Genomic DNA, 21,642 nt, shown 5'->3' with positions numbered 1-21,642 from the left:
TATCGAAAAAGTCGAAATTTTTAAAAAATAAAAAAAATGTATTTGTCATAAAACGGTAAAATAGGTATATTTACCGTTTTATAACAAATACATTATTTTTTTTATTTTTTTTTAAATTACACATTTTTAAATTTCCGCTGAAAAGGCCCATTATGTATTCTCCTTTATACGGAAGCTTCTACGCGCCACCCTGCGGCACTCACTCGCTTTACGAGGCACAAGGCAAATGTCGTTTGAAGCACCCTGCGGCTGAGTCCAGAATAGCTAAAAATCGTCTCGACTTTCAAGACGATTCGATGCGCGTACATACATTTTTGCTTACTGCGCATCGAAATCGAGACGATTTATTTGATTGTGGACTCAACCTGCTAGTGAATGCCTTGTACGATGCCTCGGTGTGTGCCTCGTAGGGTGCCTCGATGCGTGCTTTGTGCGACCAGTAGTAGACCAGTGTTTTGAAATTTTAAACGGCTTTAAATGTAAATCAGAATTCTCAAAAAAAAAATTTGACTAGTTCAGGTTAAATTAATAACTAATTGCTGTTAATATTTTTAAATTAAAAAGTGTAAATTTTAGAATAATTACAAATTTTGTTGAATCTTTTTTTGGATTGTAGTGAGGGTGTTGAAATGTATTTTTACTTGAGAGATAGGTTATATAACCTCTAGTTGTCTTAAAAATTTTAAGCAAATATGTACATCTTGAATAATTATTGAATTCAATCCTCATATATAAAAATATATTGAATCGTACTTGCTGCTTGTCATAAATAACTTTTTTGGTAGGTGAAAATGGTGAAAACATAACCTTGACATTTTATACTCAAGTAAAAGAAACATTTCAACACCCTCACTACAATCTAAAACAAGATTCAACAAAATTTGTAATTGAAGGGTGGCATGACAAAAATGGTCAAGCAACAATTTAACGATTTTACAGGAAACGAAAATAACACATTAAAAATTTTTTCTGATCATTAAAGAAAAATCTAAAAAAAACCGTTTGGAAATACTATTTCGCTCAATCAGTAGAAATAAAATTTATGAAGATAAACCTACAACCTACATATTAGTGAGAAAAATAAGTAAAAGTGTACTATTTTGTGGTTACGTCAAATGCGCATATTTTGTTATAAAATTATAATTGTTAAAAAATATACAGTTTAAAGAAAAACTGAAAAATTAGTTTTTTAATATTGAAATGACGAATTGAATGCAAAAAAGTTTGCTTTGAAAAAGTTGTTTGTTTTCAAGAAAATTGTTAATTTAATGTTAACTTTTGAAAGTAAAAAGTATAGAAATTATCAAATGTAAACTACAAACAGGAATATTTAAAAATTAACAGAAGAATAATATTTAAATTATTGAAAATTAGATAAAGAATAAAAATTATTTCTAAATAGACATACAGTTTTTCAGAGAAATTTAATATATATTTAATGATATAAAAAAGAAATAAATATTTTTAACGATATTAATCTATTCATAATAATATTCATTTCTTTTGTTTTTTAACTGAATTGCATTGTAAGTAAAAATATGTAGGCTATTGTCTTATTCTTATTTTTATTAAAAACGAGTTTAAAAAACAATTTACAAGAAAATCCTTTTACAGAACTGTGTAAAAGAATTTACCTGATTTTTTTCTAAAAATATCTCAATTTCGAAAAATTGTTGCTGACTCCCTTTTGTCATGCCACCCTTCAATTATTCTAAAATTTACACTTTTTAATTTAAAAATATTAACAGCAATTAGCTATTAATTTAACCTGAACTAGTCAAATTTTTTTTTTGAGAATTCTGATTTACATTTAAAGCCGTTTAAAATTTCAAAACACTGGTCTACTACTGGTCGCACAAAGCACGCATCGAGGCACCCTACGAGGCACACACCGAGGCATCGTACAAGGCATTCACTAGCAGGGTGCTTCAAACGACATTTGCCTTGTGTCTCGTAAAGCGAGTGAGTGCCGCAGGGTGGCGCGTAGAAGCTTCCGTACCTTTACCTTCATCCAAAACACAAAGAGACTGGCTTTTCTTGTAGAACTCTATTTCATGATTCTTTCGAACCTTTCGAACCAATTGTAAAAAACCAGGAAGCCTCAACCGTTTCATTTTGGTCGTTTAAATTTTCTATTTCTCTTGTGAATACTCAAGCTTTTTCTTGTTTTCCGAATAATGTGTATACTTGTAGTGTAACTTTAGAAGAATTTCTACGTTTACTAAAGAGTAAGTGATTCATTTATACAAAAATTGGTTGATTTACTAAAATATATATAATATATAGGTTTCAAAATTTTTATGTGAAAATTAAATTTAACCTATACATAATTTTATTTTGTCTGTCTTATATTTAAAATAAAAATATATATGTAATAATATAATATAACATTTGTCAATGCTATCACAATTTTTATGATTTCCGTTAAAAAAAGAAATTCACTTGTTAAAAAAAACAAAAACTTGAAATTTCATTCTTTTGTTTGTCAAAAAGTTAATTTGCTTTTCTATACCAGTCTTAACCACACAATCTGACACAATCTTTTAAGTTCGTAGAATTAACGTAGAAGAGTAAGCCAGATGTATTTACGTACGTATTTTTTTCTAAATCTCTCGTCTTAGGTATTAACAATGAAAAAAATTCTCATTATTTTAATAATATATTAAATATATGGGACACTCCATTTCGAACAAGTTTCACAAAAAAGAAATTCGAAAGAGAATTTCATGAACTTTTCTATTGCTATTTTTATTTTTTTTAATTTTTCTCAATTTCGTAAAGAAATTCCTGCAAAACACACCCTCATCGATTTTTATGAAAATTATATATTAAAAAACTTAGATTTAAGGGCATTTGAAACTTGATGACGTCACACATGCTTTGCATAAACTAAAACGTCATCAAGGTTCAAATGCCCTTAAAGAAAAAAAATTTAAAACTTCAAATTCTCCTGAAATCAGTTAAATTTTTTAATACACATTAAAAAGTAGGGGTGGTCAAATTCTTCGCAGAAATTTAATTATTTTCAAAAAATTTTAATAAAATTCTTGGCAAACATTTCATTATTTTCATAAGTAATAAAAATTTCACTGGAATTCAATTATTTAAAAATTATTATTCAATTATTTTCAGAAATAATAACATTTTTTTACAGGGACAGAAATATTTTTATAAATAATAAAACTCAATGCTGAATTTCAAGTATTTTTAATACAATTTTAATAGAATTCCTCAGAAAATGAAATTATTCTTAAAATTTTAAAAACCTTTGCTACAATTTATTCATTAGAATTTAAGTATTATTTTCAGTACAGTTTTAATTAAATTTCTTTAAAGAAATAAATTATTTTTAAAAATTTTAATGAAATTCTTTTCGTAACAATTCAATTTTTTTCAAAATAATTTTAATAAAATTCTTTGCAGAAATCCAATTATGCTTAAAAATTTACAAAAATTCTCGTCAAAATTTTTATTATCTTTATAAATAATAAAAATTTTCTCCGAAATTTAATTATTTTCGATAAAATTTCTTGACAAAATTTCAATTATTTTCAAAAATTTTCAACTTTTCAATGATTTTCAATATGTACCTACTATTTTAATAAAATTTTCCAATAGAATTCAATTATTGGAAAAAAATTTTAATTAAATTTTACGCAAACATTTAATTATTTTCGTTAATAATAAAAATTTCGTAGAAATTCATTTATTTTCAAATTTTTTTATAAATTTCTTCACAATAATTCCATTATTTTTACAAATAATAAAATTTTTTACTTAGATTCAATTATTTTCATAAATAATAAAATTCTTCTCTAAAATTCAATTATTTTTATTAGAAATAATTAAATTCTTCTGTGATATTCAATTATTTTCAAAAATTTTAATAAAATACTTAGCAAAAATTTCAATTATTTTCAAAAATTTTCAACTTTTCAATGATTTTCAATATGTACCTACTATTTTAATAAAACTTGTCAAGAGAATTCAATTATTTAAAAATTGACTTAAAGAAGAATTTTATTTGAAAATTCTAGAATAATTTTCGTTTTAAAAACCTGGAAAACCTGATAAAGTCGGAATTTGAAAAGAACAAAAGCGTGTCAACCCAGATAATTATAAACTATTCATTTTTAGTATTTTGTTAAAATAAACAATCGAAATTTTTCATTTTCCTATTTTTTCAGGAAAGTTTTACACTATCAGAAGATAGACGGATATCTTTAGATGACGAATGTGAAGAACGACGTAGAGATAGCGTGTAAAAAACAATGTCCCGAAGACAAAATCAAGATAATTTCGATTCCCAAGCCAGTCGAGGAAATATGGTCGACGATGAGAAAAACAGTAGAATCGATGTCGAAATATCGGAAGAAGCGAGAATTATTAAAAGATATTTTCCACAAGTTAGCAGTTCCGAAATCATTGCCAAATTAAACAAATACCGAAAGGCTTCGAATCGGGAAACTATTGTCTTATGGGAATTAATGCCCAGGGAGAAGCCAGAACCGATAATTCGAGAAGAAATAAAAGAAACGAGTCGAGAAATCGAACATTGTGCCAATAGTGAGAGAATCCAGCCTAAGAGAAAATCGTCGCCATTACGTGATCTGATTAAGGTCGAAAATTCGGCATCGACCAGTAAAAAATCGAGAAAATCGGATGAAAGTGGAGAAAAGTTATTGGCAACTTCTTCGAATGTTTCTGATAATATTATTCACATTTGGAAGGATTCACTTAATTTAATCGATAAATATAAAAAGTTGAATAGTACACCTTCAAAACGCTCCACTATTAGTACTGAAGTACACGATTATTTCGCTGCGAAAACTTCTCCCTCGACACAAAATGAAAGTTCCTCCCCAAACTTGGAGAGCACGAAACCAAAAAACGAACCAAAACCGATTCAGTTTTATCAGATGCCTTCTTTGTTTCCGACTCCGTCTTCGTCTTCGTCTTCGTCTCAGCAGCAGAATCCGATTGCATCGACTAGCAGCGATAGTTCCTTAAATCCAGAAAAACAATCATCACCTGCAGAAACTCTTCACATTGCGAGCTCTTCAAAAACCGAAGTGATCCCCTGCAAAGAAATTTATTATAAACTCAGGGGCATTTTTCCCGATATTGATCCGGCTTTTATCACAGAGAAATGCTTAAATCCTCCATTCTCCACCAAAGATCGTGATAAAGAAGAGCAAATACAAATGTTTGTCGATTTATTGTTAATCGAAGGAGGTGATCACATTTCTCCAGGAAATAGAGATGAAATCGACGATGCTGTAAATGAGGATGAACAATATGAAAATTTAATAGCAATATTTCCGGAAGCAGATCCGGAATATTTAAGAACAATGGCTAAAGTGCATCAAAATAATCCAATTCAGTTGCAAGAATGGATCCAAAAAAACTTGGAAAATCCAACATATCGAACAAAAGCTGAGTATTTGAAGGACATAAAGATCAATCAACAAATTAAGGATTACACTAGTGATTTTAGTGTAAAAAAATTTCTGCAAGTAATTCCTAATCCAATTGAACGATTCGAAAATCCGGAAAGGAAATGTATTTTTAAAAATTCGGCGAATGAGTTTTTAAAAGGTCATTTCCGCTCGCACAAGGTAATTCATTTTTTTTTATCTAAATTGTATCTTTTTGGAATTGTTCTTTATTTCGATTTTAGAAAAAGTATTTAAGTTGATAAATAATTTTCTATTAAAATATTGTAACCAGGCTGGCAACTTGTCAGTAAAGTTAGAGAAATGTCAGGAAAAAAATTGTTGACAGGGAAATTAAGAAAATTCAGACTTTTTTCGATTTACTTTCAAAAATTGCGACTTTTTCGATTTTTCTTCCAAATATATTGCAACAAAATACCACATTTTTTGGTATAATAATAATAAAACAGTCCGTATTTTTGATTGAGAAAAGATGAAAAGTTCGTAAATTTCACGATATAATTATGAAATTTTTTTTAGAAATAAAATTCTTCTCTGAAATTTAATTATTTTCAAAAATTTTAATAAAATTCTTGGCTAAATTTCAATTATATATTTTTAAAAACTTTCCTCAATTCAATGATTTTCAATATTTAATATTTTGAAAAAATTGGCCAAAATAATTCAATTATTTAAAAAGAAATTTAATAAAATTCTACGCAAACCTTTAATTATTTTCATAAAATAATAAAAATTTCACAGGAATTGAATTATTTACAAATTTTTTTATAAATTTCTTCGCAATCATTTAATTATTTTCATAAATAATAAAACTCATTGCAGAATTTCAATTATTTTAAAAATAATTTTAATCGAATTCCTTAAAAAATGTAATTATTCTTAGAAATTTTATTAAAATTCTTCAAAAGAATTCAATTATTTAAAAAATTGATAAAATTCTTTATGAGAATTCAATTTTTAGAAATAAGGAATCATTCATGTAAATTGTTTTTGAGTGTGTGTAAATAATTGAATTCTAATAGAATTTTCTAATAAAAATTGATTTAAAAATGTATTACAGTTAAAATTTTAGATTAGTATGGTAGGTATGAATTATTAAAAATAATTTTGGAATAATTGAAAATGTCAAATTTAAATTTCATTCAAATATATTCTGCATCCATTAAGAAAAAACAGTTAAAAATTAATATTAATTTTGAAAAAAAATAATTTAAAAAACTAACTTTTTTTGATTTCAGGTGGTAACAATTTCTAAATTTTATAAAAAGAACTTGTACAATCTAACTTTAACGGCTAATGATTTAAGAAAAATATCGTCGGATATGAGAGGAAGACGTGGTTCATATGACGCGGTGACGCAAGACATTCCTCTTTTACAGGAAATATCATACATCAAATTTCAAAAAGATATTCTTATTTATATAGAAGAATTGAAGAAGCAAGAGGACGAGGAATTTAGAAATTTGAAAGTTAGTGTCCTTAATATTTTTTAGGAGTAAGTAAGAAAAGGCTATATCAATAAACTAATAATTTGATTGTCTTTGATTCATAGGAGCAGAAAGCACTACTCGAGTGTCAGTGCTGCTTCAACGAGGAATGTCTGCCCAAGAAGTGCGTGACCTGTGAAGACGGACACGTCTTCTGTCACACTTGCGTCCTGAGGGGTTGTGAGAGCAAAATTGGAGATGGACAAAACCACATCAACTGTTTTGCGGAGTGCGAACGAGAGTTCAGCCTCTCGGCGCTTCAAATCGTTTTGCCTCCCACGACGTTCAGCATTCTTCTGCAGAAGAGACAGGAAGCGGAAGTAATGGCCGCTGGCCTGGAAGGACTGGTGTCATGTCCATTCTGCCACTTCGCGTCGATACCACCACCGGAGACGAAAGTCTTTAAATGCCTCAATCCTGACTGTATGAAGGAGACGTGCATGTGAGTTTCAATTCAATTTCAAATTTAAGAGTCAATATTTTATTTACTGAAACTATAATAATCTTTCTTTGAGAATTTTCAAATCTATTTGTTTACAATTCAATTTCACGTGAAATTTCAATTATTAGGAAATTCTTCAATTAAATATTATATTAGAAAATAAAAACTTCAAATAATTTCAAAAATATTTCAATAAAACTTTTTCCAAAACAATTAATTCTACAGAATTGTTAGTTGAAAGTAGAAAATTTTCAAAGATTTAAGTTCAAAACCTTTTAAAAATCCAATTATTTCTAAAAATTCACAATATAATGCTTTTAATATTCAATAATTATCTAAAATTTAAACTAAAATTCATTTTTAAATTAATTTTGACTAGAAAATTCTACGAGAATTCAATTATTTAAATAAAAATAAAATGCAAATAAATAATTTATTGAATAATTGAATGTTTCTTAAAATTCAATTCTCATAAAGAGTTTTATCAACAAATTTTTAAATAATTGAATTCTTTTGACGAATTTTAATCGAATTGTTAAGAATAATTACATTTTCCGAGGAATTCGATTAAAATTGTATTAAAAAACAATTTAAATTCTGCCATGTTTTCATTAGAATTTATAAAAATAATTAAATCCTTAAAATAAATTTTATTATTTAAGAAAATGGTTGCAGAAATTCAATTATTTTCAAAAGTAATCAAATTCTTTGCAAAAATTCAATTATATTAAAAAAAATTTTTAAATTCTCATCAAAATTTCAATTATATTTGGAAATAATTAAATTCTTTTTAGGAATTCAATTATTTTTATAAACAATAAAAATCATTGTAGAATTTCAATTATTTTGAATACAATTTTAATCGAATTCCTCGAAAAAATTCTTAAAAATTTTATTAAAACTCGTCAAAAGAATTCAGTTATTTAAAAAATTATAGATAAAATTCTTTATGAGAATTTAATTTTAAGAAACATTCAATTGTTTAATAAAATATATATTATTTTGGTACTTAAATAATTGAATTCTCTTAGAATTTTCTCATAAAAATTGATTTAAAAATAGATTTCAGTTAAAATTTTAGATTATAATTGAATTTTAAAAGCATTAGAGCATAAATTTTTATAAATAATTGAATTTTGAAAAGGTTTCAGATTAAAATCTTTGAAAATTTGAATTTTTTATATTTTTCACTAACAATTCTGTAGAATTAACTCTTTTTGAGAATCTTTAATTGCGGATTTTTTTTGAACTTATTTAAAGTTTTCATTTTCTAATATATATTTAATTGGAGAATTTATGAATAATTGAAATTTTGTAAAATTGAATATTGTAAACAAATGAATTTGGAAAATACTTGAAGAACTTTTTTAAACATTATTAAAAAATTTTAATTTATAAAAGAATTTTAGTTAAAAACACGAAAAAATGAATTTAATTTTGGAAAACTTACAAATTATTGCAGAAATTCAATTATTTTCAAGTGTATTAATATTCTTCACAAAAATTAAATATTGTTCAAAAATAATAAAATTCTTCTTAGGGATTCAATTATTTTTACAAATAATAAAGCTCATTGCAGAATTTAAATTATTTTTAATACAATTATAATCGAATTTCTCTGAAATTCAATTATTTTCAAAGAATTTTAATAAAATTCTTGTCAAAATTTCAATTATTTTCAAAAATTTTTCTCACTTTAAATGATTTTCAATATCTACTATTTTAATAACATTTTCTAAAAGAATTCAATTATTTGCAAAAAATATTGATAAAATTTTCGTAAAAATTCAATTACTTTCAAAAATAATAAAAATTTCACAGGAATTTAGGTAATTAACAAATTTTTTAAAAATTAATTTGCAGTAATTTAATTATTTACTTTAATAATAAATTTTTTTAAAGAATTTAATTATTTTAATAAATAATGAAATTTATCACAAAATTCCAATTATTTTTAATACATTTTTTAATCAAATTCTTTGAAAAATGTAATTATTCTTAAAAATGTTATTAAAAATCGTAAAAAAAATTAAATTATTTAAAAATTTATTGAGAAAATTCTTTATAAGAATTAAATTTTAAGAAACATTCAATTATTCATTAAATTATTTATTTTTGCACATAATTGAATTCTCTCGTAGAATTTTCTAATACAACTCCGAGTCGAAGACTCGGAGTGATTGGTATCTTCATGTTTTATAGTTATGAAAAATGCAGTTAATAGTAAATTGATAAGATCTTTAATCATTTCATAGGTCTTGCAAGGCTTTGAATCATGTTCCGCTGAAATGCGAGGAAGTCGCCAAAGAAGACGAAGCTCGTTTACAATTGGAAGAGAAAATGACAGAAGCTCTAGTACGCACATGTCACAAGTGCCAAAAGGCCTTTTTCAAAGAAGAGGGCTGTAATAAAATGACGTGTGTTTGCGGCGCCTCGATGTGCTACTTGTGCTCAACGCCCCTGAAACAGGGAGACTACAAACACTTCAACGGTCAAGGATCATCGGATTCCAATTTGTTAGTAAACAATTTTTAAGTATTGTTTCATAAAAAGTCATTTGGTGTTTGATTTTTTTTTAAATTTAGTATGACTATCGAAAGCTAAATACTAAAATCATAAAAATTTCCCTCTAGATGCCCCTTGTTTAGCGATGATAAGCGAATGAACGCAGAAGCTGTACGAAAAATCGCAGAAATCACGGAAAGTGAATTGAGAAAGAAAAATCCAAATTTAAAATTTAGTGCTGCATCAATTTTACCTGCGTTGCCAGCGAGAATAAGTGGACCACATAATGACATACCCAACGCTGATGCATTGCCGGTGAGTTATTTAAACAATAATCAGGCCTCGAATCGACTTTCAGACATAAGATAGTCATTTTCGTTGATTCAGTTTAGTTTTTCTATTTTTGACTTTTCTCTTACTTACAGAAAAATTTTCAACTTTCCTTATCTAAGGTTGTCGCAAATTAGGAAATTCAGGGAAAATAAAAATCAAACAGGGAATTTGGGGAATTTTATTAAAATTTGTGCTTCTAAAAATTATAATTTCTTTAATAATAATTGAACTTCCTTTGAATTATTTTTATTATTTATAGGGATCAGGAAAAAACAAAATAACAGATTCTTAAAAAGTGGTATTTTGTAGCAATATATTGAAAAAAAGTTTACAAAGTCAAACTATCTGAGGCCTGATATTTTTAGAACTTTTATAATTTTTTATTGAACTTTTCAAGGTATCTAAATCTTTTATTTGTTTTTCAGGAGCACGTTATGCGTTTGGCAAACAATCGACCAAATTGAAATTACCAAAAATACCTCAGGTTCGAAATATAAAATACTCTATTTTATATAGTATCTACTTTTTTACAATTTAAACGTATCGTTAATTGTTTTTCTCGAGAAATTGTCACAAAAAAGTAAAACGTTGTTCCTACTAGTATATGAAGTTATCTACATATAAGCAAGAGTAGATCGTAATCAAAAGTAAATTCTATTTCATGTTATAAATTAAGTCAACTTTAAGAAACGTTAATATGCGCCGTCTTCTATGTTATTACTTTTTCGTAAAAATTATGTCTGTATTATCTTCGTTAAACGTTTTTGTTTTATAATTTACATGGTGAAAACCATAAAAAGTTCTTAAAAAGAAGACAATTAAAACGTTTTTGTTATATAATTTACATGTTGAAAACTATAAAACGTTCTTAAAAAGAGGAGACAATTTATATTATCATGGTTGACTGAATAGACATTTGCAAGACTTAAATACTTAATGAAAAAGCAAAAGATGTTTATGTTATACTATTTGACATTAAAAAGGAAAGCGCTCAAAATAGTGAAAAAATATCAACTACATAGTAAACTAAATAACTAAAAACTAAATAAAATTGTTTTCGTAACATAGTATTTCTTTAAGGAGAGAAGTACATATTCGGTTTTATAAAACAAACTGATGAAGATAAGTTTCTCTTTACAAAATTTACTTATTGATATAATTTTTTATTCTCTAACTAAAAGTGTACCATGTTTTGTTAAAACTTTAAATTTCGAAGAATGTATCCGCAAGTTATACCTAAAATTTGTTAAATTATTTTTTTCTGCCCTATATGTACATTATAGGATACGTATTATTCAATTTTGAAGTTAAAAGTTTAGTGCGGAAAAATAAACGTATTTTTTAGAGTGTTTGTTACCAAACAGTTAAATCTTCGAATAAGAAATTCTTACGTAGCGCATTATTTTATTATATTAATGTAACACAAATTTTATTCTTTTTGTAAAAACTATGTTCTAAACAATTTTGTATCTATTTAAAAAAATGCATTTTTAAAAAAAATATTCCATAAAATTATATTTATTCACATTTTTTGCTTCCAAATTTAAACTTTGATGCTGAGAAATTTTAGTCTTAGAAAAATTTATTTTTTACTTTTCTCGCAAACGGCAATTAAAAATAAAGACTTTTCTATTTTATTGAATAATATTTATTATTAATAATATTAATATTTAAACATTCAAATTTTTAAAAATTCAACCAAAAAGTCATTCTAACTTTTAAAATTCTAAGAAATTTACTAACTAATAAAATACAAACAATAATAATAAAAAATTAGGGAGCGAATGAGTGTGAGCGAGAAGCAAAATTTGAATTCTTTTTCTCTTTCTGATGGAGCATTTACATCTTTGGTAAAAATTGTCAAGAACGGAAAATTTACATTGGAGTAAGAAAGACAGATACACAGTTTGTCTCTCTTACTCCAATATAGATTTTCCATTCTGGACAATTTTTACAGAAAGGTGTAAACAAATGTATTTTTACACTATTGTAGAAACACCTTTACAGCTGGTGTGAAGGCGATTTTGACATTTTTCGGTGAATTTATTTTCTATTGATAGAGGTGTGAATGCTCCCTAAAGCGTTAAACCGAAAGCAGAATTTCATGAATGCAAAAGAGATAGTCAGATCATAGCACTGTCTCTTTTGCTCTTATGATTTTTTGCTTTCGATTACGCTTTCTGCTCACATGGGACTGCACCCTGAAACGAAAAACGTTTATCCAATAAGAATTCTCTATTAGAACGATTTCCACTGAATCAGAGTTCCTATTAGCTAAACGTTTTCCGTTTTCCACTTTTTGTGGAGAACGTGGAGTAGAAACGACTAATCCGCTAATCTGCTCAATGTGATAGCACCTTTATGCTGACACAGGGATAAAAAACAGTTCATATCTACATTGATAAGTGGTCAATGGTCTATCCGACGGGAAGTGTTTGCATAAAAAGCAATTTAAACAAAAATGTGTGAACTGTATCTCAGAGTTCTTATTGTTTTTATTTTATAATTGTTATGGTGGGAGAGGTAGGAAACATTGTAAATCTTTTATCTCATCTGTCCAACATGGAATTTTAGTTTACTCGGAATTGAAAAACAAGATAGTTTTACTAAAGCTTGTAAATTTTCATCGTTTTTATAGAAAAAAAATTTGTCTCTTGCGAAATTCTTCGCACTTGTTAATAATTGCGAGTGTTTATTTTATCCTCCATTATTAAATGGAGTTGTTTTTTCAACAAAGGTCATATTAACTAACGAGCAGTGTTTGTTCTCAGTGTAAATTTTGTTGTGTTACATTAAAAAACTTGACGATTGTTTTGACCCGGGAGTATTTCCTCATTAGAATGATCATCCTGGGACCACAGTTGCGCGCACGCACTATTGCCAGAAACGAAATGGAACAGAATCTACAACTTATGTGCGATAACTACCAACAGCAAACACCGACTATTGAATATTGCTGTTTTCATTCAAAATAAATTAAAAATATATTCAATGTGCAAAAACTGACGAGAGCAATTCGTGTGTGTTCCGCGCCTAATTTGCACAACAAATCTTGACCAAAAAAAAGCATAGACTTGATTTTCAATAATTCCCCCAGGATATTATGATATGAATAAAATCAACTTTCTAAAGTGGTACTAATCGAATTTAGGTACTTGTACTTTTTTCAAATGATCGTCATTGGAGATTGATTGACAAAACTTCAAACACAAATATAAAGGAGTGTCTACACTTGTGAAACTTGGAACATTTTTTCACAGACATGTTGGAATAAATACCGAACAATTGGAATCTGATAGTTTTCTTTATATTAAGGGTTTATTTTCTTTTATTCAACCTGATGCACCTGTTGCGGCAGAATTCTTCAAAACATCCTTTGCCATCGAGATATTTTTCATTTATCTTTGGCTGAAGATAACTCTGATTTGATTAACAATATTATTTGCCCGCCATAGGACGGGTTATGTTTCCCACTTTTATTGGCATTTTAGGTGAGTAATTGTAATTTACTTTTATATCTTATTCTGAAAAATAATACTGACAATTTGTTGAATAACAAAAAATTACGAATATAAAATTGTTTTTTATCATTGAATGTATTTTTTTTAAAACTATTTTCTTCTAATAATAAAAATTATCTTCAATTCTTGGTTAGCAACCCAGGGGCAACATAATCGTTTTAAAATTTTTTCAAGATTTTTTAATTTTGTAAAAGTTTTACAGTATTTAATGTAATTTTTATAAAATTAAGATTTTTTTACTACTTAAGAAGTTCGGCTACATTTTTAACTATATCAAGATATTTATTTAAAACTTCAATAAAATTATTTTTAAGATAATTTTTGGTATGGAATTCAATGGTCGGAAATTGAAAACGGTCAGAAAATAATTTGACCCTTATTTACTTTTTCTTAAATTCATTTGTTTATTTTTCTAACTAATTCCAAATCAGATTTTTTATTTTCAAAAAATTGGAATTTAAAATCCATCCTTAATTTTGTAGAAATTTTTTATATAAAAAAAAAAAAAATTGCCGAATGAAAAACTTTATTTTTACAATTTTTAAAATAAAAACTTAATTTTTAGGTTAAAAACGCTAAAAAAATATGATTGTTATTCATTTTTTTATACGGAAATTCATTTGTTTATTTTTCTTACTAATTTCAAATCATCATTTTTTAAATAAAAAATAAAAACTAACTTCAAATCATATAATTTTTTAAAATTAAAAATATAAAAAATTATGATTTGAAATTAGTTAGAAAAATAAACAAATGAATTTCCGTATAAAAAAATCGAATAACAATGATATTTTTTTGTGTTTTCAACATAAAAACTAAGTTTTCATTTAAAAAATAGTTAAAAATAAAGTTTTTCATTCGGCAATTTTTTATTGGATATAAAAAATTTCTGACAAAATTAAGGATGGGTTTTAAAATCTATCAATTTTTAATAAAAAAATAAAATTATTTTTACAAAAATGCTTCGAAAATTTGTAAAATTCAATTTTTTCATTTGGTAATTTTTTGTGGATTCAAAAACATATTTTCTATAAAATTCCGCATGGATTGCAAAAATCTAATAATTTTTAAGAAAAATTAAAATTCAAAAAGAGTCAAATTATTTTCTGACCTATTTTATTTTACGACCATTGAATTCCTCACAAAAAATGCCGTTAAAAATAATTGCATGGAATATTTTAATTATTTTCTTGATACATATTATGTTACAATATATTTTAAATATTCTATAAAATTATTTTTATAGCCATTTTTTGTTAGTAATTTTTAAGTATGTTTTTAATTTTTTTAATTAACAATTTTCCATTACAGCCTTAATTATACGTCAGCATCAAATTTTAATTTAAAAGAATTCCCATTAACTAAGATTTTAAGTAATACAAATTTTAAAATATGATATTTTTATTTGAACGAATCTTCATTTTACCGTAATTCAGAAAAAGTTGACACAATGATTTCGGTGGGAATTTTGAAATTGGCCATTTCGAAATTAGCAATAAATTTGTGATTGGACCTATTTTAAAATTTGCACTTAAATTTTACTGTTAAATTAAAATTAATTAAATTAGAATTCTTTTAAATAAAAAGTTGATTTAAAAAAACACTTTTAAAATAAAAATTACGTTTTCATGATTTAGATAAGGAGTCTCGTGCACATAGAAAGTTTCTATTTTTTTTTCCTTTTTTTACATCTTCGCTCTCCCTCATGTGATACACTTTGAACAACCTTCTTCCCTCTATATTGCCAATTCCGCTCTTAAATTTTTCGGGATGTAAATCCCACAAAAATCGGTCTTACGATTTTTGTTGCTTCGATTTACACTGAGAAAACGATTTATTTGATTCAAGCAAATTTTGTTTAAATCAAACTTAAAATATCTTTGTTATACACTCAAACGTATTTAAGTTTAATTGAAACATATTTTTTGGTTCATTTAAAGAAATAATATATTTAATTTAAACATTAGTTATGGGTGATTTTAAATTATTTATAATAAACTTTTCAGTTTGAATCAAACATCAAATTTTTGAACATAATTTTTGTTTAGATCTATTAACGAGGTTCCAGGGATCACGAAATAAGACCAAAGATTCAGGGTTTTAAGTAAAGTCACAGATTTATTAATAATGAGCGAAAAAGGATTAATTAGATACAAAAATGTACTATTGTCTCAAGCGTCTCTATGAGAACTGAACGAATAAAAAAGAAAGACGCCGTAACAGGCGATTAAAGAAAAATATAGCGGAAGCAGATGGCACCACCAGATATAAAATAAAATAAGTAATAAAAAAGGGAGGCTCAATTTGAATATTTCTAACACCCCCTCTCAAAGTGATGTCCATCTAGTTTCACATTAATATTCCGATGTTGTTCAAACATTTCCAATGCTTGATCCTCGGCAGTCCTTTGGTAAAGACGTCCGCTGGCATGTTCTCCGTGGCAAGGTATTTCAAGTAAATTTCCTCTGCTGACAAGGCTTCCCTCACGAAATGATAACGCACGTCTATATGTTTCGTGCGCGAGTGGTACACGGGGTTCTCTGCCAATTTCTTTGCTCCTTGATTGTCCACGTGTAGCGTGATGGCCGGCTGCTTCTTTTTACTAATCTCCTCCAGGATCCGACGTAGGTGGATTGCCTCCTTGGAGGCATCGCTGAGAGCCATGTACTCCGACTCTGTAGAGGATAGTGCTACCGTAGGCTGTTTTCTCGACTCCCAGGAAACTGGACCTCCGTTCATTGTAAAAATGTACCCGGTGTAAGATTTCCTGTCATCGATGCACGCAGCCCAATCTGCGTCGACGAAACCGGTAATACTGCCCCCTCCTGCTCCGAAGGTGATCCCCACGTCCAGCGTTCCCTTGAGGTAACGAAGCACTCTCTTCGCGGCCTGCCAATGACTAATTCCGAAACAGTCATTAAATTGACTTAAGTTGCTTGTTGCATGAGTTATATCGGGGCGCGTCGCCACCGATAGATAAATGAGTGCTCCCACGAGCTCTCTAAATGGTGGTTTCTTACCATCCTTAGTTGTCCAGGTGTCGGTCTTGGACAGCTTCGTTCCCGGGTCGAGTGGCGTGTTCACCGGATGACACGATGACATCCCAAAACGGTCCAGGATCTCCAAGATGTATCCTCGTTGATTCATGGTGATCGTTGATGCATCATGAGAGAATTCGATTCCCAGGCAGTAGGATACTTCGCCTAAGTCGTTGATTTGAAACGACTTCCCCAGGAAGTTGTGAAAGTCATTGATCTTCTCGCGGTTCTTTGAGAGTGTGATGATGTCATCGACGTACGCGATAATTATAAGGGCGTCATCACCTTTACCTTTCACATACACACTAGCATCACCAAAAGTCGGTTTTGCTCCGAAATTGCACAACACTTCACCCAGGCGTTTGTGCCAACAACGTCCGGATTGTTTCAGTCCATACAGGGATTTCTTTATCCGACACACTTTGTTTCCCGAAAGGAGTTTGGATAACATCCTCTCAGATTTTTCGACGATTTCTCTAGATCCGTATTTCTTTTCGATTATAAATTTTAACACTTTTTCGGTGCACTCCGGGATCTCCATGTGAATTTCCTCTTCGATAACGCCGTTGAGGTAAGCAGTTGAAATATCGAATTGTCTTGTGTACATCTTGTGTTCCGCCGCAAAAGCCATTGCGACACGGATAGAGCTGAATCGTGCTACGGGAGCATACGTCTCGTTGTAGTCCATGCCAGGACGCTGGGAAAATCCTCTTGCGACAACCCTCGCCTTCCGCTTGATTACAGATCCATCAGCACCACGTTTGTTCCTGAGGATCATTCGACTTCCTATAGTCGACCGGTTTCCAGGACGTTCCACCAGGTCCCAGACGTCGTTTCCTAGCAACGAACAAAATTCGTCCGCCATTGCCTCCATCCATGAGTCAGCTTCTGGACCAGAGATTGCGTGATCAATCGGGATTTCCGCTGTGCTTGCGAAATTCGTATCATTATCGATGTCCTCTTGAACGACCCTGTTCCCCTTCCTCGGCCTACCACGTCTTCCCGTGAGAATCTTCCTTGGTCTTCCTCTGACCTTCGCCGGAACTGGAACGTCAGGAGGCTCATCTCCTGGAATTTGATCTGGATTAACGTCGAAACCCAGGAAGGGTTCATACTCACTTGAGGCATCCTCGAAGAGTAACTCGTCATCACCAGAGTCATCGGTCAAATTTTGTGCTTCGATGATTTCCTGATCCTCTAGGTTGCTTGCTTTCCTGTCCAAGATGACGTCAACTTCATCCGTTGGCATGCGCTGCTCGATTGTCTCGTTCCGTTCCAAGATTTCGTTTGACTCGTGGTTGTCGATTATCTGCTCCGGGTAGAAGTCCTCGAATTTTCGTTCATCTGTTTTCTGGCATTCCTTCAAGAACTCCACGTCCCGCGAAATTTCCACCCTGTGTTCTTCAGGAATCCAGATCCTGAAGGCCTTGGAGTCCGCAGCGAAACCCAGGAAGACACCTTTGCGAGCACGTGGTCCGAATTTACCTGTGTTTTTAGTCCGATTAAGGCAATAAACAGACGAGCCAAATTCATGAAAGTTTCCGACATTCGGTACTTCTCCCATCCACTTTTCAAAAGGAGTTTTACCTTTCAATGAGACCGAGGGGCAACGATTCCTTATGAAATTTGCAGTTGAGATCGCTTCTGCCCAAAATGAAGCCGGGAGTCCGGACTGAATCAGCAAACAGCGAGCCATTTCGACTAAGGTTCGGTTTTTGCGCTCGGCCACACCATTCTGTTCCGGGTTATTGGGAACCGTCAGCCGATGCTTGATGCCAGAGTTCTTGAGAAGGTCGTTGAATTCCCTGTTGACATACTCCGTCCCATTATCCGATTGTACGTATTTTATTTTCCTTTGATATTGTGTCTCGATCATGCTCTTGAACGCCTTGAATTCCTGAAATGCCTCGTTCTTCTGTCGCAGGAAACGAACTTCCGTCCAACGTGTTGAGTCGTCAGTAAATGTCAGGAAATATTTGGCATGACCGTTCGATGTGACTTTCATCGGCCCACATAAATCCGTGTGGATCAATTCACCTGGAGCGGAACTTCTCGAGGATGCTTTCGGGAACGGCTTGCGTGTCATTTTTCCTTGAAGACAAACTTCGCACTCGATGTTGGAGTTGATGTTATTGATCTCTATTCCTTTGATTGTTTGATTTTTCACTGCCTCACGAAGATCCCTGGCATTCAGATGTCCCATCTTCTTATGCCAGTTGAGTAGGGTATTTTTCTCTTCGCGGCTCACTAGTGCGGAATTTTTGACACTTGCATTTGGATCGTTCACAAAATATAGTCCGTCAACCCGATCCGCACGTAGAATCACACTGTTATCAGTCTTGTTTACAACTTCGGCCTTGTGTTTATCGAACATTACACGATAGCCTTTGTCGACGATCTTCCCGACCGAGAGAAGATTCGTTCTTAAGTCCGGAACATGCAAGACTTCACTGAGATTTATCGTTTTGTCACTTTCGTTCACACGCGTTACCATTTCCACAGCACCTTTTGCACTGATTTTCGTTGAACTAGAATTCGCTAAGTTCAATGTTTCCGAGATATTTGCATCGAGGAACTTGAAATTACTAATATCCTTAGCCATGTGTGCAGTGCATCCACTGTCTAGGCACCATCGTTCTTTATTCGACGGGTAAATTAACGCGGTACTCGCTTCGCGACACTCATTTGGTACGAAAGTAGCGTATAACGACGCATTTTCTGTTTTGTTTTTGTTTTGTTCACTTCTCACTTTCGACCAACATTTCGATGCTTTGTGACCCAACTTCCCGCACTTGTAACATTTAAATTTGCTTTCACTATTTTGTTTATCCGATTTACCCGACTTTTCGTAAACTCGATTATTTGACTTTTGTGAAAACATCGCGTTCTGCACAGAATTTTTCCTATTACTCGATCGCGCATCACTTTCTTCGACAATTTTAATTCGAAGCGTTTCGGGTTGGGGGAGCTCGTCGCGCGACTCGATTGCGACACGAAAACTATCAAAACTGGCCGGTAAACTGTAAAGTAGCAATATCGACAGCAGGTCATGGTTTATCGGAACTTCCATGTCGCTCAGTCGATCAACAGCATCGAAAAATTTTCGAAGATGGCTACGAACGTCGTCGCCCTCGTCCATGCGTTGTAGCACAATTTGTTTTAGCAAGTTAGCTTTTCTTGCGGGGCCCCTTGACTGGTATACGGCTTTTAGCTTCGTCCAAAGTTCATTCGACGTCACGCACTCTTTCACTTGTTTCAATTCCGTGGGGGAAATTCCCAAAAATATGTCTGACAGAGCCTTGCTGTCTTCGAGTTCCCATTGCGTTACAGCCGCCGCGTTCACATTGTTCTGACCAGGTTCGGGTTTAACTTTTGTACCATTTACAAAGCCCCACGCGTCATTTTTAATGAGTAATGCTTTCATGTGGATTTGCCACGTATCAAAATTATCCTTGTTAAGCATTTCTATTCGCGTTACCGTTTGCGACGCCATTTTTCTTTCTTTTCGCGAGAATGAATGAACTTACTTTCGAATCTAAACTTATTTTCACTTATTTACTCGTGGCCTGGGCCCATAACCTATTAACGAGGTTCCAGGGATCACGAAATAAGACCAAAGATTCAGGGTTTTAAGTAAAGTCACAGATTTATTAATAATGAGCGAAAAAGGATTAATTAGATACAAAAATGTACTATTGTCTCAAGCGTCTCTATGAGAACTGAACGAATAAAAAAGAAAGACGCCGTAACAGGCGATTAAAGAAAAATATAGCGGAAGCAGATGGCACCACCAGATATAAAATAAAATAAGTAATAAAAAAGGGAGGCTCAATTTGAATATTTCTAACAAGATCAACAAAGAAAATATGTTTAAATTAAACATAATTATCCAAACTGATTTCAATTAAACAAAATCACTTACAATTATTTTTCTATTTAAATTAAGTATATAATGTTTTCTCAGTGTAATACAATAAAAATACAAACTTTCAGTAATGATTCGCAAACGTTCGCTAAAGTTGCGTACACTCGTAGAGTCTTCGATAGAATCTGTGGTTTTAGAAAATTTAGTTTAAAATATTTGAAACATCCAATGACATTTAATAAATAATTAAGTAATTTTCAAACATCTATTGCTAACAGTTCAACATTACGTCTAAAACAACTGGTTATATACTGAATCCTATAAACATTATTCCATGATTCATTTTTTATACTTCAATGAAGATTCTTTTTTATTATTTTATTACCAGTTCTACACCTTTTTTTAACCGGAGTTTAAGTCGGTGAATTCGGTTTAGTAATGTTATTAGACCATTATTACTATTTTCGAACAAGCCCGTGTAGAAATTTCCATATTTTTACCATAGTGCAGTTTCTGTTGGGCGACAACTGTAGGTCCCACATAATCTAGAAATTTAAGAGACCATCGAACACCGTTAAAGGCACACAGAAAAAACGGTAAACTAATTTTAAGTAGGAGCTTCTAAATATTAGATTACCGTTTTTTCTATGCAAGAATTCTTTGAAACACTATCTTATAAGTGACGAGATCTTAAGAAAAGTACTCAAGAAGCAAGAAATCTTAATATTTGTTTTTAATTTGTGGAATGAAATTACACAAAAAGGATCAACTCTTAACATAAACCACTCATGTTTAAGTCTTCCTTACATCTAAAATAAGGATTAAAAACTGATTTTAGTTTTACAGAATTAAACAAAAAAACTTTTAAATAAGATGAAAATACGACAAACATAATCTTAAAATGTTTAGGTACCATTCTTTAGAACACGTCACATATAAAACTCATGAAATTTGATGCAGGGTTTTTGTAATACAATGGGCCGGTTTCAACAACA

The 21,642-nt window shown here is 30.2% G+C and overlaps 2 protein-coding genes across 3 annotated transcripts in view; both read left to right on the top strand.

Annotated features, from left to right (window-relative positions):
* The first annotated feature begins 2,056 nt into the window (after positions 1 to 2,056).
* On the top strand, positions 2,057 to 11,404 carry LOC122511005. Its single transcript, XM_043625987.1, has 7 exons — positions 2,057 to 2,228; positions 4,188 to 5,618; positions 6,695 to 6,925; positions 7,009 to 7,385; positions 9,641 to 9,901; positions 10,019 to 10,205; positions 10,649 to 11,404. Exons 2-7 carry the CDS (start codon positions 4,272 to 4,274, stop codon positions 10,685 to 10,687), a joined length of 2,442 nt encoding a protein of 813 aa, XP_043481922.1. The 5' UTR covers positions 2,057 to 2,228; positions 4,188 to 4,271; the 3' UTR covers positions 10,688 to 11,404.
* Positions 11,405 to 12,623: 1,219 nt separating this feature from the next.
* Positions 12,624 to 21,642, top strand: part of LOC122510992 (protein split ends-like) — a 30,102-nt gene continuing 21,083 nt past the window's right edge. The window contains exon 1 of one of the 2 annotated variants that reach the window (XM_043625965.1): positions 12,624 to 13,714. In XM_043625965.1, coding sequence (XP_043481900.1) covers positions 13,687 to 13,714 — 28 coding nt within the window. In that variant the 5' untranslated portion in view covers positions 12,624 to 13,686. The remainder of the gene's footprint in view (positions 13,715 to 21,642) is intronic. The other variant, XM_043625966.1, reaches the window with a different exon arrangement.

Source organism: Leptopilina heterotoma, unplaced genomic scaffold, assembly GCF_015476425.1.
Source record: "Leptopilina heterotoma isolate Lh14 unplaced genomic scaffold, ASM1547642v1 Lhet_8, whole genome shotgun sequence".
Lineage (NCBI taxonomy): Eukaryota > Metazoa > Arthropoda > Insecta > Hymenoptera > Figitidae > Leptopilina > Leptopilina heterotoma.
Note: the sequence above shows the minus strand (reverse complement) of the source record. Positions and strands in the feature narration are given on the sequence as shown.